Source organism: Leucoraja erinacea, unplaced genomic scaffold (genome assembly GCF_028641065.1).
Source record: "Leucoraja erinacea ecotype New England unplaced genomic scaffold, Leri_hhj_1 Leri_396S, whole genome shotgun sequence".
Taxonomy (NCBI): Eukaryota; Metazoa; Chordata; class Chondrichthyes; order Rajiformes; family Rajidae; genus Leucoraja; species Leucoraja erinaceus.
Genome location: NW_026576297.1, coordinates 26895 through 52737, shown reverse-complemented (window position 1 = coordinate 52737; position 25843 = coordinate 26895). Strand labels below are relative to the sequence as shown.

Below are 25843 nucleotides of genomic sequence, written 5' to 3'. Positions count from 1 at the left end.
CCAGTTAATCGATATGTGTATTGACACGGCAGCAGATTGTTCGGTCATGAGCAAAGACCTGTACGAAACAAAGTTCCCACAGATACCATTGTCTGAGAGTAAGGTCAAGCTGAGAACCAACTCGGGCGAAGTTTTTGAGACTTGAGGACAAATGAACTGTAAAGTTCAGCATAATGGTCAGTCAGTAACACTGCCCATCACAGTAGCCAGCTACAGAAATAAACCAACCCTCCTTGGAAAGGATTGGCTGAGTAGAATAGAGTTAAACTGGAAGAACATTTTCAGCGTCAATTTGTCCAAATCACATATTGAAAACGTCATAAACAAACATGCAAACATTTTTGCTGCAGTTACACGGTACTCTGCACACATTCGACTTAAGCAAGATGTGAGACCTGCATATTGTCGACCAAGACCTGTACCATATGCACTAAAGCAACAAATGAAGGTGGAACTCGACAGATTAGACCGTAATTGAGTACTCGTGAAGACAGACTGGGCAACGCCAAATGTGGCCGTACCCAAGGCTGATAAAACTGTTCGACTAAATGGTGATTACAAAGTCACAAACAATCAAGCCGTTGATGATGAACATTATCCGTTACCAACCTCACAAGATCTGTACACAGAACTTAGCGGAGCACGAGTCTTCACTAAACTGGATTTGTCTCACGCTTAAGCCCAACTCAATGTCGACAAGGAAAGTCAGCAGTACTTGACTATCAACACACATAAGTGCTTGTATTCATATACAAAGCTGCCCTATGGTGTGAAATCCTCCCTGAAATATTTTCAGTCTGTCATGGATCAAATATTACAAGGCATTCCGCACTGTGTGTGCAAACAGGATGACCTATTGATATTCACAGAAGGCATGGTAGAACATCTGGAAATCCTCGAGCAAGTTCTCACATGACTGAACTGCCACAATGTCAAACTGCGTCAAAGTAAATGTGCATTTGCACAGTCAGAGGTGGTCTACCTTGGACTCAAGGTACACGCCAACGGACTTCGCCCTGTGAGAGCGAAAGTTGAAGCAATAGTGAATGCTCTAAAATGCGTCAATGTGTCAGAGCTACGATCATTCCTTGGGATGGTGCAATTCTATGCACGATTCCTTCCAGATTTAGCAACTGTGCTAAAGCCACTTCATCATCTGCTACAAAAAGAAGTGAAATGGACGTGGGGAAAGGAACAGCAACGTGCATTTGACATCTGCAAGGAAAACTTGACAAGTGACAAACTTGTTCACTATGATACGACACGCGAGATGAAACTTGCTTGAGATGCTTCAAGTTATGGTGTAGGTGCAGTGATTTCCCATGTAATGAATGACGGACAGGAAAAGCCTATTGCTTTTGCATCCCGCACCCTGTCATCGAGTGAACGCAACTATGCGCAGATAGAAAAGGAAGCACTAAGCATTGTGTTCGGAATCAAGAAATTCCATCAGTTTCCTCTCGGCAGAACATTCACCCTAGTGACTGATCACAAGCCACTATTAGTGATACTTGATCCCAAGTCAGCTATACCTTCCATGGCGGCATCAAGGATGCAGCGCTGGGCAATTTTGCTGTCCCAGTATGACTACAAGGTGGAGTACAGAAGCTCCAAGTGCAACGCAGTTGCAGATGCGTTGTCCCGGTTGCCCCATGAGAACTCTGACGTGGGAAATGAGAACTCAATCCACACACTGCAAGTTGTAGATGAAGACTTTCCAGTGACTGCAACAGAAATTGCAGCAGGAACAAAGAAAGACACTGTGCTGAAGTGGGTTTATGAACAGACATTGAATGGTTGGACTGAAATCGATAGTGGATTGAACTGAGTTCTGGACTCAGAGCTGAAGCCTTTCCATAATCGACACCATGAATTATCAAGTGAGCAGGGATGCATTAAGTGGGGTTACAGAGTGGTTGTACCAGAGTCTTTTAGAAACAAAATTATGAACGAACTTCATGCCGAGCATACTGGCATAGTAAGTATGAAGGCAATTGCCAGAAGTTTTGTGTATTGGCCTGGTATTGGCAATGACATTGAGTCACTGGTGAGCAAATGTAGCGTCTGCCAAAATTGCCGGATTAAACCACCAAAAACACCACTGCAACCCTGGTCATGGCCAAGTAGACCTTTTCAGAGAGTTCATGTAGATTTTTGCGAAAAGGTTAATGATCACTTTCTGGTGCTGGTAGATAGTCATTCCAAATGGATTGATGTTAAACATATGGGGTCAAGCATTACTACTGAGCGTACCATAGATGAGTTGAGATCAATTTTTGCATGCCATGGTTTACCGGAAGAATTTGTTTCTGACAACGGGCCTCAGTTTCGTTCAGAACAGTCACAAGAGTTCCTGCAGCGGAATGGTGTAAAACGCACACTTGTTCCCCCATACAACCCAGCCTCCAATGGGGCAGCGAAAAGGTCTGTTATAGTTGTCAAAGATGCTCTCAAGAAACAGGTTTTGCAGGGTAGTTCAAAGCTCAGCATGAAACATCGTTTGGCTAGTTTCTTGCTGAAGTACAGAACCACACCACACACAACAATAGGTTATTCACCTGCAGAACTGCTGATGAAGAGAAGGCTAAAGATACGCTAGAGTCTAGTTCAACCCAATTAGACTTTGAGAGTTGAACAAAAACATTTAAGTCAGAAATGCCATTTTGACTCCCACAAGAAGGAGAGGTACTTCAAGCCAGATGAGCAGGTTCGTGTTCTCAGTCCTCCCAACAAGTCCAGTCGAGACAAATGGGATGTTGGGAAAATAACGGAAATGTGTGGAACAAAAAGATACTTAGTTGAAGTTGGAGATAGGATCAAAAGTGTTCATGTTGATCAAAGGATTCCAGCCAAAGATGAACCAAAAACTGAACATGAAGTCCTAATCCCTGAGTCTTTATCGGAAAGTGAGTTGGAAGAGCCAACTGTGATTGAAACACAAAGTTCAGTCAGTACAGACAAAGAAACAGATTCTTCTGGTCAATGTCAGAGTACTAAAACTGAGCCAAACAAGTCTATAGTTGAGTCAACACCAAAACCTTTTTTTTTTTAAAATTTCAAAATAGACTTTATTCATTGATAAATATATACAATTCCTGAACCATTCAAACAAACAAATTCATCCGACATTTTCGGAGACTATACAAGTTTTTTCAGTACAATTTTTTACATTTTTCAAATTTCACCAAACAGTCCCCCACCCGTGCCACTCTGTGGCCCCTGTCTAAGTAATAAATATATACAGTGTTTACAGTGCGAAAATTCCATTTGACATTTTCACTTCCACAAATAATGTCCCCCACCCGTGCCACTCATGTGGCCCCCTGGCGTGGGATACCTTCCCTTAATTTAATTTGAGGGGCGTCTCCACCATACCGTGCCCCCTATGTCCAGCAGCAGAAGGACCCTAGACTGTGGCCCTCCCCCACCGCGCCTTGGCGTTGGCTGCACCAAGCTTCAGCGAGTCCCTTAGCACGTACTCCTGCAGTCTGCAGTGGGCCAGTCGGCAACATTCCCTGACGGACAGCTCGCCCTGCTGGGTGGTGAGCAACGCTCGGGCAGACCAAAGAGCGTCTTTGACCGAGTTGATGACCCTGTTACACCTGTTACTGTTAGACGATCAGGCAGGATCCGTAAACCAGTAGTCAGATTAGGTTTTTAAGTTGAGTAACTCACTATAGGTAGAATGAATATGTGTAAATATGTAAAATAAATATATTGTGTTATCATTTAAAATTGAATGAACACTGGTTTAAATCAAGTATCATAACAAGAAAATTGTAACTGTGTACTTAGATTTAATACTTAAAAAAGGGAGAGCAGTGTAATGTATTCATGCATATTCATTATATGCTAATGAGTTGGTCTTGTATATAAGTATGGAATGTTGGGTAATAAAACTCTCTTGTGATCCAGCCAGCCTGCGTGCAAGTTATTGTTTATTCTGCTGTCCGGAATATAACAGATCCCGACTACAGGTGCTGCCTGCACAGACTTTGTACGTTCTCCCTGTGACCTGCGTGGATTTTTTCCGAGATCTTCGGTTTCCTCCCACACTCCAAAGACGTACCGGTAGGAAGGTAAAATGGCTTGGTAAATGTGAAAATTGTCCCTAGTGTGTATCGGAGAGTGTTGATATGCAAGGATCGCTGATCAACGTGGACCTGGTGGGCTGAAGGGCCTGTTTCCGCGCTGTACCTCTGAACTAAACTAAAACATAAATCTGGTAAAACCCTACAACATACTTCACCTTGGCAGTACACAAAGATGTACCACGTATCTGACACTGACAACGTTTCTATCTTGGTTCTCCAGAGATGGTGCCTGACCTACTGAGTTACTCCAGCACTTTGTGAGATTTTTTAAAAACCAGCTCTACATTCTGGCAATCCCCAGCTATTACTTCCCTTTTCTTCCTATTTGTACCCTGTCATTATTCGAGATTGTGTTCATTTTATGATTTGTTGAACTCCAACCAGCATAGAATATGCAGACACTCTGCCACTTCCCCATAAATGGGAATCTCTCTCCTCTATTAGAGCAGTTTTCAGATTGTCTGACCAACCAAGTTGTATTGTTTACACCCAGGTTTACTTGCAGTCATATCTTGGCAACAAGCGATTTGTAGTTCCCACTCCATCCCCCTCCCCCTCCCCCCAGAGGTCACAGTCTCAGTATTAAAGGACATTCATTAAGGAAGGAGATGAGGAGGAATTTCTTTAGAAAGAGGGTGGTGAATCTGTGGAATTCTTTGTCACAGAAGGCTGTGGCGGCCAAGTCAATGGATATTTTTAAGGCAGAGATAGATAGATTCTTGATTCGTACAAGTGTCAGGGGTTATGGGGAGAAGACAGGATAATGGGGTTAGGAAGGACAGATAGATCAGCCATGATTGAATGGTGGAGTTGATTAAATGGGCTAAGCGGCCTAATTTTGCTCATATCACTTATGACATAACCGCACCGATCTTCTCAGCCAAGTCCAGAACCAGGTCCACACACAGCTCCAAACTCAGGAGTACTTTACTGGAGGGTCTACTCCATCTTTTCAGCCCATCTTGTTACAAATGTTGGCCTCGCTGTCATCATCCGTCCTGAAAATGATGCAAGCTTCCGGCGCCATCACTTGTCGCAATAGATGATGGTGGTAGCAGAATTAGCTCAGGATACTTCCAGTTTCCAGCCCCACGACTGGAAGGTACATTCGTATTACAGTAACACCGGGGGACAGGTGTGCCTTTGCACAACAAAGCAATGGATACAGGCTTGTATAACATAGGGGGAACAATGCTGGTGAGGGTGGGTCTGTTACTGTGCTGGAAAACTGAGCAGGTCAGGCAGCATCTGTGGAAGGAAATGGACCATCAACGTTCTGTTTGGGACCTGGCGAGGGGGGTGGGGGGGGCGCCTGTTGCCAAGTGCAGCGGCAAGCAGAAGATAGGATTGTTCGGTGACGTTTTGTAACGTTGTCGGTGCCAGTAACGTTGTGTACTTCCTTGGTCAGGTCTGCAGCAAAGATTATAGAGCTCCTCTATAATCTTTGGTCTGCAGTATGATTTTACCAGGTTGTATCCAAAACATAACAATTCACTGTTCCCAGGTGCGTGTGACAATAAAGTATAATTTAATTTAATCATTCTTCAGACAAATCACTAGATGTTATTGCCAGTTAGATTTCTGTGACCCAGGAATATCAATTATCAATCCGCACTTTATCAAGTTATTTGCCAATATTATTTTCCACCACATTGTATCCCATCAGCCATGTTACAAACGTGGATAGCATTTTCTAGATGTTGGGGGTTGAGATCTGATAGAAGTATATAAAATTATAAGAGGCATAAATAGGGCAGACATTCAAAACCTTTTCCAAAGGGTGGAAATGTCCAAGACGAGAGGGCAGAGCTTCAAGGTCAGAGGCAGAAATATTAAAGGAAATATGTGGGGTAAATGTTTTTGTTTACACAGAGGTGGTGGATATCTGACAGGGGTAAGGGTGGGGACTGATATGATAGTGGCTAAGTGGCATTTAGAAAGGCACATGCAGGGAATGGAGGAATATGGATCAGGTTCAGGCAGAGGAGACTAGTTTAACTTGCCATACTGTTCGGCATAGACATTGTGGGCTGAAGGGCCGGAACATGTACTATATTTTTTCAACGTTCTTGCCCACAGTCAATATCCCTTTTGAAGTTTCCTTGTATCAAATCACAACCCCACCTCTTCCTTCCACCAGCTTGTTCCATTGCTGCCTCCCTCCTAGGTAGGAAAAGGGATGAGGTTTTGCGGAGTGAATACAGGGAGTTAGGCAAAAGGCTAAAGTGCAGGACCTCCAGTGTAATAATCTGTGGTCTGCTACCAGTGCCACGTGCTAGTGAGGGCAAGAACAGGATGATAGGACGTGAATGAGCAGCTGAGGAGTTAGTGCAGGGGGCAGGGATTCAGATTCTTGGACCATTGGGATCTGTGCTGGGGCAGAGGTGACTGTGGAAGAGGGATGGGTTGCAGCTGAACTAGAGGGGAACCAATATCCTGCCAAGTATGTTTACTACTGCTACTCGTGTTGGTTTTTAACTAGATTGGCAGGGGGATGTGATCCAAAGCGGGAGTGATGCAGGACAGAGGCCAGAGGTTGATGAAAGCAAGGTCTGTATGCAGGAGCAAAGCTGGGAGTGAGCAAGTACTGTTGGATTCATTAGCATCTATTACAATGCAAAAGGCCTGATGGGTTAGGCGGATGAAAACAGGGCATGGATAGGTAGGTACGTGAGACTGGAATGTTATAGCCATTACAGAAGCCTAGTTAAGGGAGGGACAGGACTGGCAGCTTAATGTTTCAGGGACAAACACACAATGCTGGAGTAACTCAGCAGGTCAGGCAGCATCTCTGGAGAAATAGAATAGATGATGTTTCTGGTCGAGACCCTTCTTCAGACCTGAATTACTTTATTTAATTACAATTCCTTTTCTCCAGGGATGCTACCTGACCCCGAGTTATTCCAGCATTTTGTGTCTATCGTTGGTGTAAACCAGCATCTCAGCAGGTCTGAAGAAGGGCCTCGACCCGAAACGTCACCTATTCCTTTTCTCAAGAGATGCTGTCTGACCCGCTGAGTTACTCCAGCTTTTGTGTCTCAATTCCTTCCGACACATTAACGTTTCAGGGTACAGATGCTGAAGGCGAGATAGAGGTGTTGGTAAAAGAGAAGGGGCAGTTGCTTTACTGATTAAGGAGAACCTAATGGCAATTATTTGGGGTGAAGTTAATAATGATTCGTCCAGTGAGCCAGTATAGAAACATAGAAATTAGGTGCAGGAGTAGGCCATTCGGCCCTTCGAGCCTGCACCGCCATTCAATATGATCATGGCTGATCATCCAACTCAGTATCCCGTACCTGCCTTCTCTCCATACCCCCTGATCCCCTTAGCCACAAGGGCCACATCTAACTCCCTCTGGGTGGAGCTGAGAAATAAAAAGGGGATGATCATCTTGTTGAGAGTGTGCTACAAGCTGCCAAATAGCCAACATGATTAGGAGCTAATATGCCAGGAGATTTCAGGCAGTTGCGAGAATAATACGGATGTCAGAGTAGGGGGATTTTAACCTTCCCAATATTGACGAGGAATGCCACAGCATCAAGGGCTTAGACGGGAGGGAATTTGTCAAATGTGTTCAAGGAAGTCTCCTTAGCCAATATGTAGAGGCTCCTACAATGCAGAGGGAGAAGCTTGACCTACTCTTAGGAAATTTGGACGAGCAAGTGAGTGAAATGTCGGAGGGCCCACAATTAAATTAGCTTTATGGTTATGGATGAGAGCAGGGCTGGTCTTCAAGTCAAAGTTCTGAATTGGGGCAAGACCAACTTTGATGGTATTAGAAAATAGATACAAAATGCTGGAATAACATAGAAAAATATATGCAGGAGTAGGCCATTCGGCCCTTTGAGCCAGTACCGCAATGCAATATGATCATCGCTAATCATCTAAAATCAGTACCCCATTCCTGCTTTTCCCCCATATCCTTTGATTCCTTTAGCCCGAAGAGCTAAATTTAACTCCCTCTTGAAAACATCCAGTGAATTGGCCTCCACTGCCTTTTGTGGCAGAGAATTCCACAGATTCACAACTCTCCTGCTGAAACCATACCTGGAGTATTGTGTAAGGTTTTAGTCTCCAAATTTGAGCAATTACATTCTTTCTATTGAGTAAGTGCAGCGTAGGTTCACGAGGTTAATTCCTGGAATGGCTGGGCTGTCATATGTTGAAAGAATGGAGTGGCTGTATACACTGGAATTTAGAAAGATAAGAGGAGATCTTATTGAACCATACACTGTGAGATTATTAAGGGATTGGACAGGGAAGATGCAGGAAAACTGACGTTCGGTGAGTGCAGAACCAGTGGCCACAGTTTAAAATGAAGGAGTAGGCCATTTAGAACAGAGATGAGAAAAAACTTTTTCACCCAGAGAGTTGTGAATCTGTGGAATTCTCTGCCTCAGATGCAAGTGGGGGTCAATTCTCTGGATGCTTTCAAGAGAGAGTTAGATAGAGCTCTTAAAGATAGCGGAGTCATGGATTATGAGGAGAAGGCAGGAACGGGGTACTGATTGTGGATGATCAGCCATGACTAATAATCTGGAAAGTGTGCAGAGGATATTTACGAGGAGGTTGCCAGGATGCGAGAGTCTGAGCTATAGGGAAATATTGGGCAAGCAGGCACTTTATTTTCCAGAGTGCAGGAAGCTAAGGTTATGAGTGATCTTACAGAGGTGTTTAAATTCATGAGAAATTAATAGTGAGAAATCACGGAGTCTTTTACCCATGAAAGGGGAATCAAGAACCAGAGATCATAAGTTTAAGATGAGGAGGGAAAAGAATTAATATGAACATGAAGGGCAACATTTTTTCACTCAGAGGGTGGTGGGTGTATGGAATAAATTGCCAGAGGAGGTAGTTACAGCAGGTACAATAACAACATTTAAAGGATACTTGGGCAGGTACATGGACAGGAAAGGTTCAGCTGGACATGGACCTAATACAGGCAAATTGGACTAGCTTGGATGGGGCATCTTGGACAGCAATTGATGAATTGGGTTAAAGGGCCTGTTTCTGTGCTGCATGAATACAAGAGCAGAACTTGCTATCAAAACATGGAGGGGACCGGGGGACACAATTTTTTGCCGGCCACGCGCACATGCGCACACGCACACTCACACACACACGCGCGTGCACGAGGAGGTTCAATCCAGCGCTAAATGCAGCTCAACTCTGCCTGTCACACCGGGTTAACTATAGCCCTGTCTGGACTGACGGGATACCAGCGCTGCTTCTCCATGCTGGGCCATATTTCCTGCAAGTCCAGGAAGGCTGTAGGCTCACCTGCGGGACAGGCAGAGTTAGCTGGTTCTCTGCGCTGGCCCGTCTGACTGCCAACCAAAGATCCTATAGCGGAGGATCTTTGTTGCCGACCTCTCTGGGGGGGGGTATTTGGGAGGGGACAGGACAGCACCAGAGACCCGGCCGGGATCGATCCTGGCTGCGGATGAGGCGCAGGTCTGTGCCACATCTTCTTCCTCCAATCACCGCGCTCTATCCTCAGTCCCACCCCCCCCTCCTCCAATCATCTCGCTGAATCATGTCCCGCCCCCATTGCCTGCTGACCGACGTCTCTCTCCTCCAATCGTCGCCCTCGATCATCAGTCCCACTCCCACTGTCTCGCGGAAAGCGGAGATTTCACCGGGTTTTAAAATCCAGATTACAAAAAATGGGGGGGATCGTCCCCCCCCCCTCAAAACAGGGGGGGGGGGGGGGGATGTCCCCCCCTCTCAAAACATGCCCCCCCCCGGGTTTTCCACCCCTGCATGAATGTATATAATCCCTCGCCCCCCCAACCCCACCCCCAACACTCAATGAACCACAATCACCCCGTCACCACTCCCTTCACGACCACAGCACAACATGGAATAGATGGTTTGGATGATAGTACTTCATCCAGATTAGGGGAATCAAGAACCGGAAGACATAGGTTTCAGGTGAGAGGGGAGAATTTTAATAGGAACCCGAATCAGTCACTGAGTGGTGGGTATATGGACAAGGTATCAGAGGAAGGAGTTGAGGCAGGGACATAGAAATCATACTGAAGGTAGACACATAGTGCTGGAGTTACTCAGTGGGACACGCTCTCTGGCGAGAAGGAATGGGTGATGTTCGCGTTGAGACCCTTCTTCAGACTGATATCAGCGGAGTGGGTGGTACAGAGATAAAACGGAGACAGTAACAAATGGGAAGGGGTAGGGAATGGGGAGAGAGGGAAAGCAAGGGCTACTTGAAGTTAGTGATGCCAATGTTCATACTGCTGGGGTGTAAACTACCCAAGTGAAATACGAGATGCTGTTCCTCCAATTTGCGCCGGGCCTCACTCACTCTGACAATGAAGGAGGCCCAGGACAGAAAGGTCAGATTGGGAATGGGAGAGGAAGTTAAAGTGCTCAGCAACCAGGAGATCAGGTAGGTTTAGGCAGACTGAGCAGAGGTGTTCAGCGAAACGATCGCCGAGCCTGCACTTGGTCTCGCCAATATACAGGAGTTGACACCGCGAACAGCGGATATAGTATGTGATTGGAGGAGGTGCAAGTGAACCTTTGCCTCACCTGAAAAGACGATCAAGGTCCTTGGACGGAGTCAAGGGGGGAGGTAAAGGGACAAGTGTTGCATCTGCTGCAGCTGCAGGGAACAGTACTTGGGGTGGTGGTGGTTTGGGTGGGAAGAGGCAAGTTGAGTAGACAGTTGCGGAGGGAACGGTCTCTGCGGAAAGCAGAATGGGGTTGAGATGGGAAGATGTGGCCAGTAGAAGGATCCCGTTGGAGGTGGTGAAAATGTTGGAGGATTATATGCAGTATGCGACGGCTGATGAGGTGGAAGGTGAGGACGAGGGGGACTCTGTCCTTGTTACAAGCGGGGGCGGAGGTGAAGCAAGAGCCGAGCTGTGGGATATCGAGGAGACCCTGGTGGGAGCCTCATCTATAATGGAAGAGGGGAACTACCGTTCCATAAATAAATCATACAGCCTGGTTTGGGGAGAGCTCTGCCCATAACTACAAGTAATTGTAAAGAGTTGTGTGAAGGGCCTGTTTCTGTGCTGCTCCATCACACAAACCATAAGACATGGGAGCAGAATTAGGTTGTTGAGTCCATCAAATCTACTCTGCCAGTCAATCATGGCTGATCTATTTTTCCCTCTCAACCTCATTCTCCTGCCTGTAACCTTTGACACACTTGGCAATCAAGAATCTATCAAACTCTGCTTTAAAAATACCCAATGACGGCATCCACAGCTGTCTGTGGCCATAAATTCCACAGATTCATCACCCTCTTGCTAAAGAAATTATGACTAAGCTCCCTACTAGTGACTCCATCTACGCATCACGCTGCCTAGGGAAAGCAGACAACATAATCAAAGAATTTTGCACCCCCCTCTTTCCTTCTTCTCCTCGTTGGGTCGAAGATACGGAAGCTTGAAAGTACACACGACCAGTCTCAGCAAAGTTTATTCCCATATGGTATCCGGCTTCTCAATGGCCCTTCCATAAACCAGGGTACAGTTTGATTCTGCTCCTCCTCATTGGAGACCTTGGACTTTGTCTCTGAAACTGTTGCGCTACAATGTGGAAAACTATACTCTGCACTCTGGATCTTTCCCTTCGCTCCACTTATTATACCCGAGTTTGACTTGATTGTATTTATGTGGAGTATTATGTAGGCAGCATAATGGCATAGAGATAGGGTTGCAGCTTTACAGACCCAGAGACCCAGGTTTGACCTTGACTACGGATGCTGTCTGTACACAATTTGTACATTCTCCCTGTGACTGCGTGAGTTTCCTCCCACACGCCAAAGACGTACAGGTTAGTAGGTTAATTGGCTTTGGTAAGTTATAAAATTATCCTTGGTGTGTAGGATAGTGTTAGTGTACGGGGTGATGGCTGGATGGCACAGACTTGATGGGCCAAAGGGTCTGTTTCCGTGCTATATCGCTAACATCTAACGTAAATCTGATTTTGATTGGGCAGCATGTAAAACAATATTTTTCACTGTAGCTGGGTACTTGTGACAATAATAATCCTAAACCTAAAACTCAATTTAAAAGATGGTTGGACAGGTTTTGAGGGATACAAAACATGGGCAAATGAGACGAGCTTGGATGGGTTATCTGGGTTGGCGTGGATACATTGGACAAAGGGGAAACATTAACAACTGGAGTAACTCAGCAGGCCAGGCAGCATCACTAGAGAGAAGGAATGGAGGACGTTTCGGATTGAGACCCTTCTTCAGATGTAGGACCAAAGGGCCTGTCTCCATGCTGTATGACGATTTGAAGACACTTACTTTGTATAGGATGTAAGCCTCCTCGATGGGGATGATGACATGGCCTTGGTGCTCACTGGAACAAGAGCAAACCACACAGATGACACCCTGGCACTCCAGACAGAAGAGCTTGTGCCTCTCCTCATGCCGCTGGCAGTAGAAGGCTGACTGTCCCTGGCGGGGCTCCAGCTTCAGCTCCCTCACGCCCTCCACAATGTTAGCCAGCATGCGGTTGGGCTTCAACCTCTTCTCCTTGAACACCTCCCTGCACTCGGGGCAGGAGTAGAAGGCGTCACCCTTCTCCCAGCTCCGTGAGATACACAGCCGGCAGAAGTTGTGGTCGCACTCCAGGGCCACTGGCTCCTGGAAGAAATCCAGGCAGATGGAGCAGGTCACCTCGCTGAAGAGTCGACCAAGGGGTGGTAGGGAGGCCATTATTCAAGGTCCAGACTTCTCAGCAAACCTCCGTCAAAATCTGTGGAATAAAACATAAACATGTAAATGTAGTGTCTTCCTGCATTGTTTCATTGTTGATTAGGTGGAACCTGTGGTGTACATGTCCTATTTGCTCCCAGTACAAATGTTCCTCTGGAGATCAGAGCATTCAACTTAGGCCAAAGCTCCAACATGAAGGGAGTGGCGGCACAGTGACGCAGCGATAGAGTTGCTGCTTACAGCACAAGAGACCCGGGTTCGATTCTACGTGTGTAATCTGTGCAGAGATTGTACATTCTGTCCAAAGATCTTAGACCGGAGCAAGGTGGTTTACTCCGCAAAAAACGTCGTAGTATGTGATGGGTAATCTTCAGCGCCATTTCCGTAACCAGCTTCCGCCATGGCGTGAAGCTAACTCATGGAGATTCTGCTAAATCAGACAGAGAGATTAAAGGATAGACACAAAATTCGCCCTGCAGACACATAGCAGCCTCCTTGCAGCTCACAGTGCCACACAGCACTCCTAGATCCATCTACTCTAGAACTTGCTCTAGTAAGTTCCTGTCTAATACCATTAAAGTTGGCTTTGCTCCAATTCAGAATTTTAGCATGTGGGCTTGCCCTGTCGTTTTCCATGTCAACTTTAATACTCATAGAACAGTGGTTGGTGCTCCTAAACATTTTGCTCATGGACACTTCAGTCACTTCCCCGATCCATTAACCTGTTCAAAACTTGGAACAATAAACCAATTCCCACAAAATTCAAGCTTCTGGTTTTCCCCGTGGCATAATATACTCGGTTCCCACAAATTTCAAGTAAATTAATTTCCACTGCATCAGAGAGTCAGCATCATATGGCATGGAAACACTCCACATGTAGGAAGGAAATGCAGATGCTGGTGTACACCAAAGATAGACACAAAATGCTGGAGTAACTCGGCTGGACAAGCCCATTTCTGGATTTAAAAAATGGGTGATGTTTGGGTCGAGACCCTTCTTCAGGGACCAAAGCGTCACCCATTCCTTCTATCCAGGGATGCTGGTTGGCCCGCTGAGTTACTCCTGCATTTTGTGTCTATCAAGCCATTTGCCCCAACTCGTCCAAGCCCAATAACTTGCCTCATCTAAGCTAGATCCATTTATTTGAATTTGACCCATACCCCTCCAAATGTTTTCTATCCATGCACATATCAAAATGCCTCCTAAATGTTGTTTCTGTACCCACCTCAATAACTTCATCTGGAACGTCCCACCCTCGGTGTTAAAAATATTTCTCCACAGGCTGCTATTGTCTATCCCCACTCACATTAAACCTACAGGTATGTCCCTGTTTCTTCATTTCCCTAGCCAGGGAAACAAAAAACTGTACATTCACCATTTCTATTCCCCTCATTATTTTAAACACCTCTATAAAAGATCACCCCTCAGCTTCTTGCACTGCAAGGAATAACGTCCCAGCCGACCTACTCTCTCCCTGTAGCTCAGGCCTTCAAATGCTGCCATTAACCTTATCAATGTTCTAGTTTAGTGATACAGCATGAAACAAGCCCTCTGGCCCACCGAGTCCATGCTGACCAGCAATCGTCCATATACTAGTTCTATCCTGCACACCAGGGTCGATTTACAGAAGCCAATTAACCTACAAACCTGCACGTCATTGGAATGCGGGAGGAAACTGGAGCACTGGGAAAAATCCCACACAATCACAGGGAGAACATACTGTACAAACTACGTGCAGACGGAACCCGTAGTCAAGATCGAACTGGAGTCTCTGGCGCTATAAGGCAGCAACTCGACCGCTGCACATCTGTGCCACCCTGTGCACTCTTTCCAGCTCAACAACATGTTATGGCTTCATTCTTACAAGAGTGACCAAAACTACTGCACATTATCATACTGCTCCAATTATGATTCAGCAATGTCTTGTATAACTGCAGCAATTGGTCTGCATAGTTTGCACATGCAAGAAACCAGACGTAAATACAAAAAGGGTGGCATAGTGGTGCAGCAGTAGGGTTGCTGCCTTACAGCGCCAGAGACCTGTAATTTGATCGCCACTCTGTGTGCTGTTTGTATGGAGTTTGCACGTTCTCCCTGTGCCCGCGTGGGTTTTCTCCGGGTGCTCCAATTTCCTCCCACATTCCAAAGACATGCAGGTTTGCTGATTAATGGCTTCAGCAAATTGTCCCTAGTGTGTACGGGAGAACTAGTGTAGGAGTAATCACTGGTCGGCATGTACTCGGTGGGCCTGTTCCCACCCTGTATCTGTAAACTAAACTGCTAAAAAAGTGCTGTAAATGGGCAGATCAGGCAGTAAACGTTGTGAATGAAATCCAGAATTGATGTTAGAGAAGACCTTCCTTCATGGAAAATTGCAGAAATCAAACCTTATCTTAAATTGCAGGAAAAATAGAGGGGGTAGAGAACAATAGGGATTTGAAAGGGTTTGCAGAGAATTGTTGGGATTAGTTTATATATAAAAAACCATCAACTGCGTGAAAACAAGTCTGCAGAACACAGAGACAAGGACTAGCTTATGATCTCAAGGTCACTACTGATAAGAACCTAGACAGAACTGTGAACCTTTAGCGCTACATCTTAGGTTGGTACTTGATACATCCTAATCATCCTGTAGAGATAAAGGAGCTGCTTTATCAACTGTGTGTTCACAGTGCGATCTGTGTGAAAGATTTTAGTCGAATGGTCAGTGACTTTCGTCTTTTGGTTAAGGACATGTCCCACTTGCCGAATTTTTCAGCGACTGCCGGCGTCATATCAGTGTCGCCAAAAGATTTTGAACATTTCAAAATCCAGCAGCGACAAAAAAAATGTTGCGACACTTGAAAAAACACCGTTTCATACGTCATCACGCCGCAGCACCACCGAATTTTTCAGTGACTGCCGACGTCATATCAGTTTTGCCAAAAGATTTTGAACATTTCAAAATCCAGCAGCGACAAAAAAAATGTTGCGACACTTGAAAAAACACTGCATCATACGTTATCACGCCGCATCACCACCGCATCATACGTCATCACGCCACATCATACGTCATCACGCCACATCATACGTCATCACCACCGCATCATACGTCATCACGCCACATCATACGTCATCACGCCACATCATACGTCATCACGCCACATCATACGTCATCACGCCACATCATACGTCATCACGCCACATCATACGTCATCACGCCGCATCATACGTCATCACGCCACATCATACGTCATCACCACCGCATCATATCGTGATCACACGTCCACCCGCATCATCATACGTTATCACGCCACATCACCACCGCATCATACGTCATCACGCCACATCATACGTCATCACGCATCATACGTCATCACCACCGCATCATACGTCATTAGCACCGCATCGCATCATACGTCATCACCACCGCATCGTACGTCATCACCACCGCATCTTACGTCATCACCACCGCATCGTACGTCATCACCACCCCATCGTACGTCATCACCACCGCATCGTACGTCATCACCACCGCATCACGTCATCACGCCACATCGTACGTCATTACCACCACCGCATCATATCGTACGTCATCACCACCGCATCATATGTCATCACCACCGCATCGTACGTCATCACCACCGCATCATATGTCATCACCACCACATCATACGTCATCACGCCACATCATACGCCATCACCACCGCATCATATGTCATCACGCCGCAAGTTTTTCAGTGACCCGATACGTTAGTCAATGATGCTGGCAATCGCCAAGGGTGTCAGGCCCTTTATGTTCAGTCTTTAGTCATTTAGTTGTTCAGTTTAGTATATTGTCACGTGTACTGAAACTGTACAGTGAAAAGCTTTTGTTGTGTGCAAACCAGCGGAAAGACAATACATGATTACAATTGAACCATTCGCAGTGTATAGATACACGATAAGGGAATAAATAATGTTTAGTGCAAGGTAAAGCCAGTATGTCTGGTCAAAGATAGTGCGAGCATCTCCAATCAGGTAGAGAGTAGTTCAGGACTGCTCTCTGGTTACGGTACTTGTAAATCCAAAGTCATTTTTGTTTTGTTAGTTATGATATGTTCAGTTTTTAGTTTAGGTCTGCATATCTTTAAATGCTTTGCTCCAATATCGTATAACCATTGCACCTGAATAAATGTTTTAAACGCTAATACTAGACTTGGCAAATTATTGACAATTCAGTTATCCTACAACTGTGATTAAAGTAATTGCTCGTCAATTAAATTCACCGCCTCATTCTTGATCTTTGGCCTTTCACATGCTTCCAAACACAATATAAATTTGTGGAACAGCACGGCAACATTCAACTTGGGAAATGTCAGTGTTCAGACGTTAATGTTAAATTCAGGAATTTCAGATAAACAGCCTGTCCAGTTCATGCTGGAGCCGACCAGAAAGGTCATCCTGTACGTCAAAATCTTGGGCAAAAGCACAAAGTACGAGAGGAACTCAGCAGGTCAAGCAGCATTTGTGGAAGGAAATGGACTCTTTCTGTCTGAATAAAAATCCAACCCAAAACGTCACCTGTACAGTTTCTTCTACAGCCGCTGCCTGGCCCTCTTACCTCCTCTAGCGCAGTGTTTGACACTAAAGTCTGAGACATCAGAAGACAGACACAAAAAGGTGGAGTAACTCAGCGGGTCAGACAGCATCTCCGGAGAAATGGAATGGGTGACGTTTCGGGTCGAGATCCATCTTGAGACAGGAGCAGCGCAGTTCCTCCCTCCATAGCTGTTTCCTGGCCACTTTAGGATGTCCAGCAGTTAGAAACAAAGAACTGCAGATGTTGGTTTACAAAGAGTGCTGGAGTAACTGAGTGCAACAGGCTGGATCCCTGGATAACAACATCCCTGGAGAACATGCGTAGGTGATGGTTTGGGGTTGGGGACCTTCTTCAGAATTATTCATCCAGAGACAGAATAAGTCTGTAGAAGGAGGGTGGGAGGTGGAGCAGGGGGAGGAGAGAGGATGCGGAGAGGAGAGGATGGGGAGAGGAGATGATGGGGAGAGGAGAGGATGGGGAGAGGAGAGGATGGGGAGAGGAGAGGATGGGGGAGAGGAGAGGATGGGGAGGGGGGGGGGAAGAAGAGGGTAGAGAGACACAGATAGAGAGTGTGTGTGTAGCGGGGGGGGGGGGGGGGGGGGGGGGTCCTGCTCATTCAAGAAAGGGTTCCACAGAACTGAAAAAGCATGAACCAGTCATGTTTCAAATCGCGGAGATGGAATGCGGACGGAACGTGGGGAATGTGATTGGGTGAAGGACAACATTGATCAGGAAAGTTAATTTTAAACTCGGCAGTTTGAAGAAGGGTCTCGACCCGAAACTTCATCCATTCCTTCTCTCCAGAGATGCTGCCTGTCCCGCTGAGTTACTCCAGCTTTTTGTGTCTATTTTCGGCAGTCTCTGCTGCGTCAGAGTAACATGTAAAAGCCTGAAACAGAACAGTGTCGTAACCTGTTTACAGAGAAGACACGTTTAGGCTGATGGAGGGTGGCGGGGAGAAGAAAGGTGTACCTTCGATTTGTGTACCTTCGATTTTCCAGCATCTGCAGTTCCTTCTTAAACACTTTGTCTACTCCACTGTGAAATCTCAAGGTATGCCTACTTTGAAGAAGTTCTCCTCCTCTCTCCGGAGACAGTTTCACAACCTCCTCTCTAACTGCCCCCTCTCTGTGATCCCAATTTTGTTAGCTCTTCCTGTCTCCTCCCATCCCTCAGCCCTCGGGCTCCTCCTTTTCCCTTTCTTCTCCCCCTCCCCAAATCAGTCTGAAGAAGGGTTTCGGCCCGAAACGTTGCCTATTTTCTTCGCTCCATAGATGCTGCTGCACCCGCTGAGATTATCCAGCATTTTTGTGTACACACGTTTATATGTTTTGCTCCGTGAGGCAGCATAGTGGAACAACTGATAAAGCTGCTGCCTCACAGCGCCACGGTCCCGGGTTCGAGCCTGCTCTAGGGTGCCGTATGTTTACACATTCTCCCTGTGATTGCGTGGGGGTTTCTCCCATATCCGAAAGCCGGGGTTGTGGGTTAATTGGCCTCTGTAAAGATAGCTCTCTAAATAACATAATTAGCGTCATCTGAAAAGTTCAGCGCCTGTATCCATTCAGCCTTGCTATAATGATCGTTTTATACAATGGGATCCGCTTTCTACCAGTTCTCAGAGAACTTTGTCCTGGGCTGCCCCGGGTCAGTCCGAGCCCAGACTTCATGTTCAAACACCACTTTACAGTGTGCGGCCGAGTTACTATTTAAAGCGCCATTTTACACAAGGTCGTTCACAAGTTAGAGGCCTTTAGATTCACTTTGGCCCGCCGCCCAATTTATGCAGTTTGATCGCAAAAAAAGACGATCTTCGAGCGTGTAAAAAATTATCGAGGGTTGAATGAACTCACTGGCTATTGCAAATAAAATAACTTTTCTCGCTGGAAGCTGCAAAGCTCGCGTGTGCATTTAATGTAATGCAACTGATTACTTCTAATGCAACTGACTCCTTCTCATGGGAACGCGTGTATTTAGGTAAAGACGTGTGTACACGCCATGTTTACAGCTTGCAAGTTGCAGCTTCGGAACCCGCTATATATCCTGACATGTGTTGGGTCGCGCCGTACCTGAGTGGGGCGTTGAGGCGAGTTGCAGTACGAGTCGTTACAAAACCGCCCCTCAAGTTGCCTTCATCTGTGGCGAGGTTTCACTCGCTACCGGCAGCTTTTGATTCTGCCCAAAGATCCTATAACGGAGCAAGATAGGCCACTCCTGCAAAATGCAATGGGCTGACGTGTAGTACTCTAGGGACGGGATCGTGGGCATTTTCCCCCGCCCATTTTAGTAACCGGAACCTACCCGACCCGACTCGCAGGGTAATCAACGTTGCGGGGGAACAGTTTTTGTGTGCGATTATAGGGTTAGATTCATAATTCTGTTAGTTCATAATTCTGTTAATTCTTGTTAAAGAATAAAAGTTTTAAATATTTTGCCTCTGGTAAAAACATTTTTTAAATGTTTTTAATATCATTTCTTTTTAAATGGCTCATATGCTGTGTTTGAGTTGGATTTTGTATTACACTTGCACTCTGTAATTCATTCATCTAATCACATTAATGTAATCACACTGTTCACAACTGCAGTATTTGGGAAAATAATAGCAATATGAAGATTCCAGTTGCTCTAGCCCTGCAATGTTACTTAATGTTTTTGTGCTTATTTTCTATTTTCTATGGAGTTGTTTCTCCACAAATAAAAAGGGGTCTGGTCTTCCCAATAGCCAGAGAGTGGAATGAGATCTGCCTGTAATGGTGGGGTTATCTAAATGAAGCATTTCACAAAATTAACTTTGTTTTGAGCATGATTTACAAAAGATGTATAACTTAAGGATGGTTTTATTCCATGAGCATACAACTGACTAGATTGTGCTGGAAAGAACACACATACATGAATGTGATATAGATGTATATAATCATATAACACACACAATTATATTTCTTCTGATTTTTATATCCAATGATGAACTTTATTTCAGACTAGACAAGGGACATTAAATAATAAACATTGTAAACCTCCCCGCAACTTCACACACACTAGGCCCTATCCCACCCCTCAACTCTTCCCCCCGCCCCCCCCCCCGGCACTCCCTCGCCTCCCCCCACACTACAATGTATCCTATGCTGTAGTCCCTTAACCCACCAGCCCCCAACCCCAAATCTCTCCCCATGCTCCTTGCACCCTGGCTCCTACCCCACCTCTCTCTCCCAAAGATCTTATAGCGGAGCTCCGCTATAAGATCTTTGCTCTCTCCCTCCCCCAGCCCTACCCAACCCTCCTGCGCCACCGCTACCCCACTTGCACTACTCTCCTCCTCTCTCCCCACTGCCCCGGGCCGTGCAGCCCGTCTCCCCGCTAGGCCCCAGGCCTCCCCGCTGCCCCAGGCTGCGCACCCCCCTCTCCCCGCCTAGGCCTCAGGCCTCCCCGCTGCCCCAGTCTGCGCACCCCCCTCTCCCCACTAGGCCCCAGGCCTCCCCGCTGCCCTGGGCCACGCACCCCCCTCTCCCCGCCTAGGCCTCAGGCCTCCCCACTACCCCGGGTCGTGTACCCCCTCTCCCCGCTGCCCCGGACTGCGCACCCCCCTCACCCCGCCCAAGTCAAAGACCAAAGCGAAGATACGGGAGCGGAGGCAGAAGCAAAGATCCGATATTTGGCCGGAAGCAAGATGGCGGAACAAGATGGCGGAGGCTGGTTGCTAAAATGGGTCCTATAATCGCCCATGAATCTGCCCATGACCGTACTACTTGTTTTGCGTAGGAGTAGGCCATCTTGCTCTGCTATAAGATCTTTATGGAGACCGATGGAGCCTGCATGGAGACCGATGTTGTTTTCTCTGGAAGTTGAATGTATTGCACCACCGGCCACAGCCAACAGTGTTGCAAATGGGAGAGTTCCGTGGCGGGCAGCGCTGCAGTGCTAGTGAAAGAGGCATACAGAATGTGTAGGAAGGAACTGCAGTTTAAAGCAAAGATATAATATGCCCCTGTCCCACTTAGGAAACCTGACCGGAAACCTCTGGGAGACTTTGTGCCCCACGCAAGGTTTCCGTGCGGTTCCCGGAGGTTTTTGTCAGTCTCCCTACCTGCTTCCACTACCTGCAAACTCCGGCAACCACCTGCAACCTCCTGGGAACCACACGGAAACCTTGGGTGGGGCGCAAAGTCTCCAGAGCTTTCCGTTCAGGTTTCCTAAGTGGGACAGGGCATTAGGACACAAAAAGCTGGAGTAACTCAGCGGGCCAGACAGCATCTTTGGAGAAAAGGAATAGGTGACATTTCGGGTCAAGACTTTTCTTCAAACTTAACACCTCTTATTTGTGTGTCTATCTTTGGTTTAAACCAGCATCTGCAATTCTTTCCTACATGTTTTTTATTTTCATTGAATTTGAATATGAAGCACTGAAACAGGCCCTTCGGCCCATCTCGTCAATGTTGACCAATCTACCTGGCCGAGTTTGGTCCATATCCCTCTAATCTGTTCCTATCCACGTTCCTGTCCAAATGTATTTTTAAATGTTGTCACAGTACCAGCCTCAACCACCTCCTCTGGCAGCTGGTCCCAAATACCCACCATCTTCTGAAAAACCTGGCACTCAGGTTCCTATTAAATCTTTCTCTTCTCACCTTAAATCTATGTCCTCTGGTTCTTGTAAAAACAAGGAACTGCAGATGCTGGATTACACCACAGATAGACACAAAGTGCTGGAGTAACTCTGCTGGTCAGGCAGCATCACTGGATAAAAAGGATAGGTGACTCGTCTTCAGACTGAAAGTAGGGGGTGGGGTGAGAGCCAGAGGGGAGAGAAGACCAGAACAAATCAGGGGCCGCAACAAAGGACCTAAAGCAGGGTTGGTCTATCGTTGGCTGGGAAGGTGTGATCTCAAAAATCTGAGGTGAACTGTAGAACTGGTGAAATGACCAGGGTGGTGACCAGGGTGATGGACCATTTATCCAGATCCTGGGAAACGTCTGAAGCAGGATAGGTACCCTGCACAAAGGCTAATTGGACAGCGTAACTGGGAGGGAGCTGGAGTCATTGCATGATGTGAGGAGCGTGGGCAGGTAGGAGGGTGAACCGGGGTATTGCCTCCAGCACCTTAATGGTTGGCTGCAGGAGCCGCCCCTGGGCCACAGAGATGTCCAGGAGAGGAGAGGGATGTTGGCTCGTGGGAAGTCCTCCAGTACATCGAGCGGACCGACCGACCGGACTTTGAACATTGAATAATGGCGCCAAAACATGGTGGCGCCCGCTTGTGTAATATATGCAAAAAACAATCACTGGCTTCTGTGCGCCAGTCTCCCCACGTTAAACAAAGTCATGCACAGGCATCCTCCATATACGCTATAGCAGCATGGAGACATGCATGGTCAGCCATGACTGAAGGGGCCTAAGACAAAAGACTGCATCTGATGTCCCCGCTGTGACACCCTGTGCGTCAACGAGACTAGGCAACTGTTTCACCGAACACCTGCCAGAACTACCCGAGGAGGGAGTTGAGGCAGGGACTTTTAAGAAACAGTTAGACAGATAGATGGATAGCACAGGTTTGAAGGGATGTCGGCCAAACGTGGGCCAATGGGACTAATGTGGCTGGAACATGTTCGCGGGTGTGGGCAAGATGGGCCGAAGAACCTGTTTCCATGCAGTTTCACTCTATGACTATGAACTGCTAGGTCTCCTAGCTACTGACAATTTTAACATCCCTTCACTTTCCCCTATTGACCTTTCTGTCTTGGGCCACCTCCATTGCCAGAGTCAGACAACTGGAGGAACAGCACAACATATTTTAGAAACATAGAAAATAGGTGCAGGAGGCCATTCGGCCCTTCGAGCCAGCAGCACCATTCATTGTGATCATGGCTGACCGAGTAGCATGCTTGGGTAGCATGCAACCCAATGGTAAGAATATTGAATTTTCAAATTGTAGATCACTAACCTAAAACCGGCCTACTCAACCTCTCCCTCTTGGTCAAACCCTCTAGTTGTGGCAACATCCTCGTAAATCCTCTCTGTCCTGGCAATATCATCGTAAGTCATCTGTGCACCATTTCCAGCTTGACAACATGTTTCCTGCAACATAGAACTGAACACTATACTCTAAATGTGGTCTCACAAACATCTTATACAACTGCAACATGACCTAATTTCTATACTCAAATGCTCTGACTGATGAAGGCCAATGTACCAAAAGCCTTTTTGAACACCTTGTCGACCTGCGACTTGTAATCTTGCCATGTATGTATGTTCTCATCCAAATCATTGATATACAAGACAAACAGTAACAGGCCCAGCACCGAACCCTGAGGCACACCGCTAGTCACAGGCCGCCAGTTCGAGAAGCTACCTTCCACCATTACCCTTGGCTATTTTCCATGAAGCCAATTTTCTATTCATTCGGCTATCTCTCCTTTGATCCCATGCAATTTAACCTTCCAGAGCAGCTGACCATGATCCTCCTCCTTCCTTGAGGAGCTTAATCACTTCTATGGCCGCTTCGACAGGGACAATCTAGAGACAGCCATCAAGGCTGTGCTACCTGCCGATCACCAACCCCTCACGCTCACCCCCTACGACGTGTACGTGGCACTGAGTAGGACTAATGCACGTAAGGCCGCTGGCCCTGACGGCATCCCCGGGCGCGTGCTCAGAGCCTGTGCTGCGCAGCTGACAGATGTCTGGGCTGACATCTTCAACCTGTCACTTGCCCAAGCAGTTGTCCCCACTTGCCTTAAAGCCACCTCCACCGTGCCAGTGCCAAAACACTCCACAGCAGCAAGCCTCAACGACTTCCGCCCAGTTGCACTTACCCCCATCATCACCAAGTGCTTCGAGAGGCTGGTCCTGGCACACCTCAAAAGCTGCCTGCCCCCCACACTGGATCCCTATCAGTTTGCCTACCGCAAGAACAGGAGGTCGGAGGATGCCATCTCAACGGCACTTCACTCCGCCCTCTCCCACCTCGACAACAGAGACACTTATGTAAGAATGCTGTTCATCAATTACAGCTCAGCATTCAACACCATTATTCCATCAAAACTGATCACCAAACTCAGTAACCTGGGCATCGACCCCTCCCTTTGCAACTGGATACTGGACTTTCTAACCAACAGACCCCAGTCTGTGAGGTTAGACAAGCACACCTCTTCAACCCTCACCCTGAACACCGGCGTTCCTCAGGACTGTGTGCTGAGCCCCCCTCCTCTACTCCCTCTTCACCTATGCCTGCACACCTGTACATGGTACTAACACCATCATCAAGTATGCAGATGATACAACGGTGATTGGCCTCATCAGCAACAACGATGAGCTGGCCTACAGGGAGGAGGTCCAGCACTTAGCAGCATGGTGCGCTGACAACAACCTGGCCCTTAACTCCAACAAGACCTAGGAGCTTTGTATACTCAGGAAGTGCTCCACATTAACGGGACTGAGGTGGAACGGTTTCTAGCTTCAGGTTCCTGGGAGTCAACATCTCCGATGACCTCTTTGGAACCTCTACTCTGATCAAGAAGGCTCATCAGCGTCTCTTCTTGCGACTGAAGAAGGTCCATCTGTCTCCTCAGATCCTAGTGAACTTCTACCGCTGCACCATCGAGAGCATCCTTACCAACTGCATCACAGTATGGTATGGCAACTGCTCTGTCTCCGACCGGAAGGCATTGCAGAGGGTGGTGAAAATTGCCCAACGCATCACCGGTTCCACGCTCCCCCCCATTGAGTCTGTCCAAAGCAAGCGCCTGAGCTCAGCATCGCCAAGGACTGCTCTACCCCAACCATGGACTGTTTACCCTCCTACCATCCGGGAGGCGCTACAGGTCTTTCCGTTGCCGAACCAGCAGGTCGAGGAACAGCTTCTTTCCGGCGGCTGTCACTCTACTCAACAACGTACCTCGGTGACTGCCAATAAGGACACTTATTATTATTTTTTTATTCAAATCGTTTGCTATGTCGCTCTTCAAGAGAGATGCTAAATGCATTTCGTTGTCTCTGTACTGTACACTGACAATGACAATTAAAATTGAATCTGAATCTAATAATGACAGACACAGCTATCTCATCTATATGATAGCTGCATTAAAGAGACTTATAAAAAAGCTTTTAACAAGGCACGTGGATATGTGTAGAACGGAGGGCTATGGATCATGTGCAAGCAGATGCAATTAGTTTACGTTGGCATAATTTTCAGCACAGACATTATGGGTCGAAGGGCATGTTCCTGTGCTGTACTTGGCTGTGTTCTATGTCCACCTCCTCCCAACTGCTTCCTCTAATGTGCCTATTTTATTCCCCCAATGTCACTCTCTCCATTGTATCTCTAGTGATGGTGAAACTTTTCTCGTGGGGAGGAAGAAAGTTGCCATGTGTTGGAGCAAGATGAAGGGAGCAGAGAAGATTTACAAGGATGCTGCCAGGACTCGAGGACCTGAGCTATAGGGAGGGGTTAAGCAGGCTAGGTCTCTCTTCCTTGGAGCGCAGGAGGATGA

The 25843-nt window shown here is 46.9% G+C and overlaps 1 protein-coding gene across 1 annotated transcript in view; it reads right to left on the bottom strand.

Moving 5' to 3' along the window:
* The window catches only part of LOC129693700 (uncharacterized), an 82980-nt gene extending 63362 nt beyond the window's left edge, over nucleotides 1–19618 (bottom strand). Inside the window, exons 1-2 of the mRNA XM_055630482.1 lie at nucleotides 19429–19618; nucleotides 12385–12838 (exon numbers count right to left, since the gene is read on the bottom strand). Coding sequence (XP_055486457.1) covers nucleotides 12385–12798 — 414 coding nt within the window. The 5' untranslated portion in view covers nucleotides 12799–12838; nucleotides 19429–19618. The remainder of the gene's footprint in view (nucleotides 1–12384; nucleotides 12839–19428) is intronic.
* Nucleotides 19619–25843: the final 6225 nt, after the last annotated feature.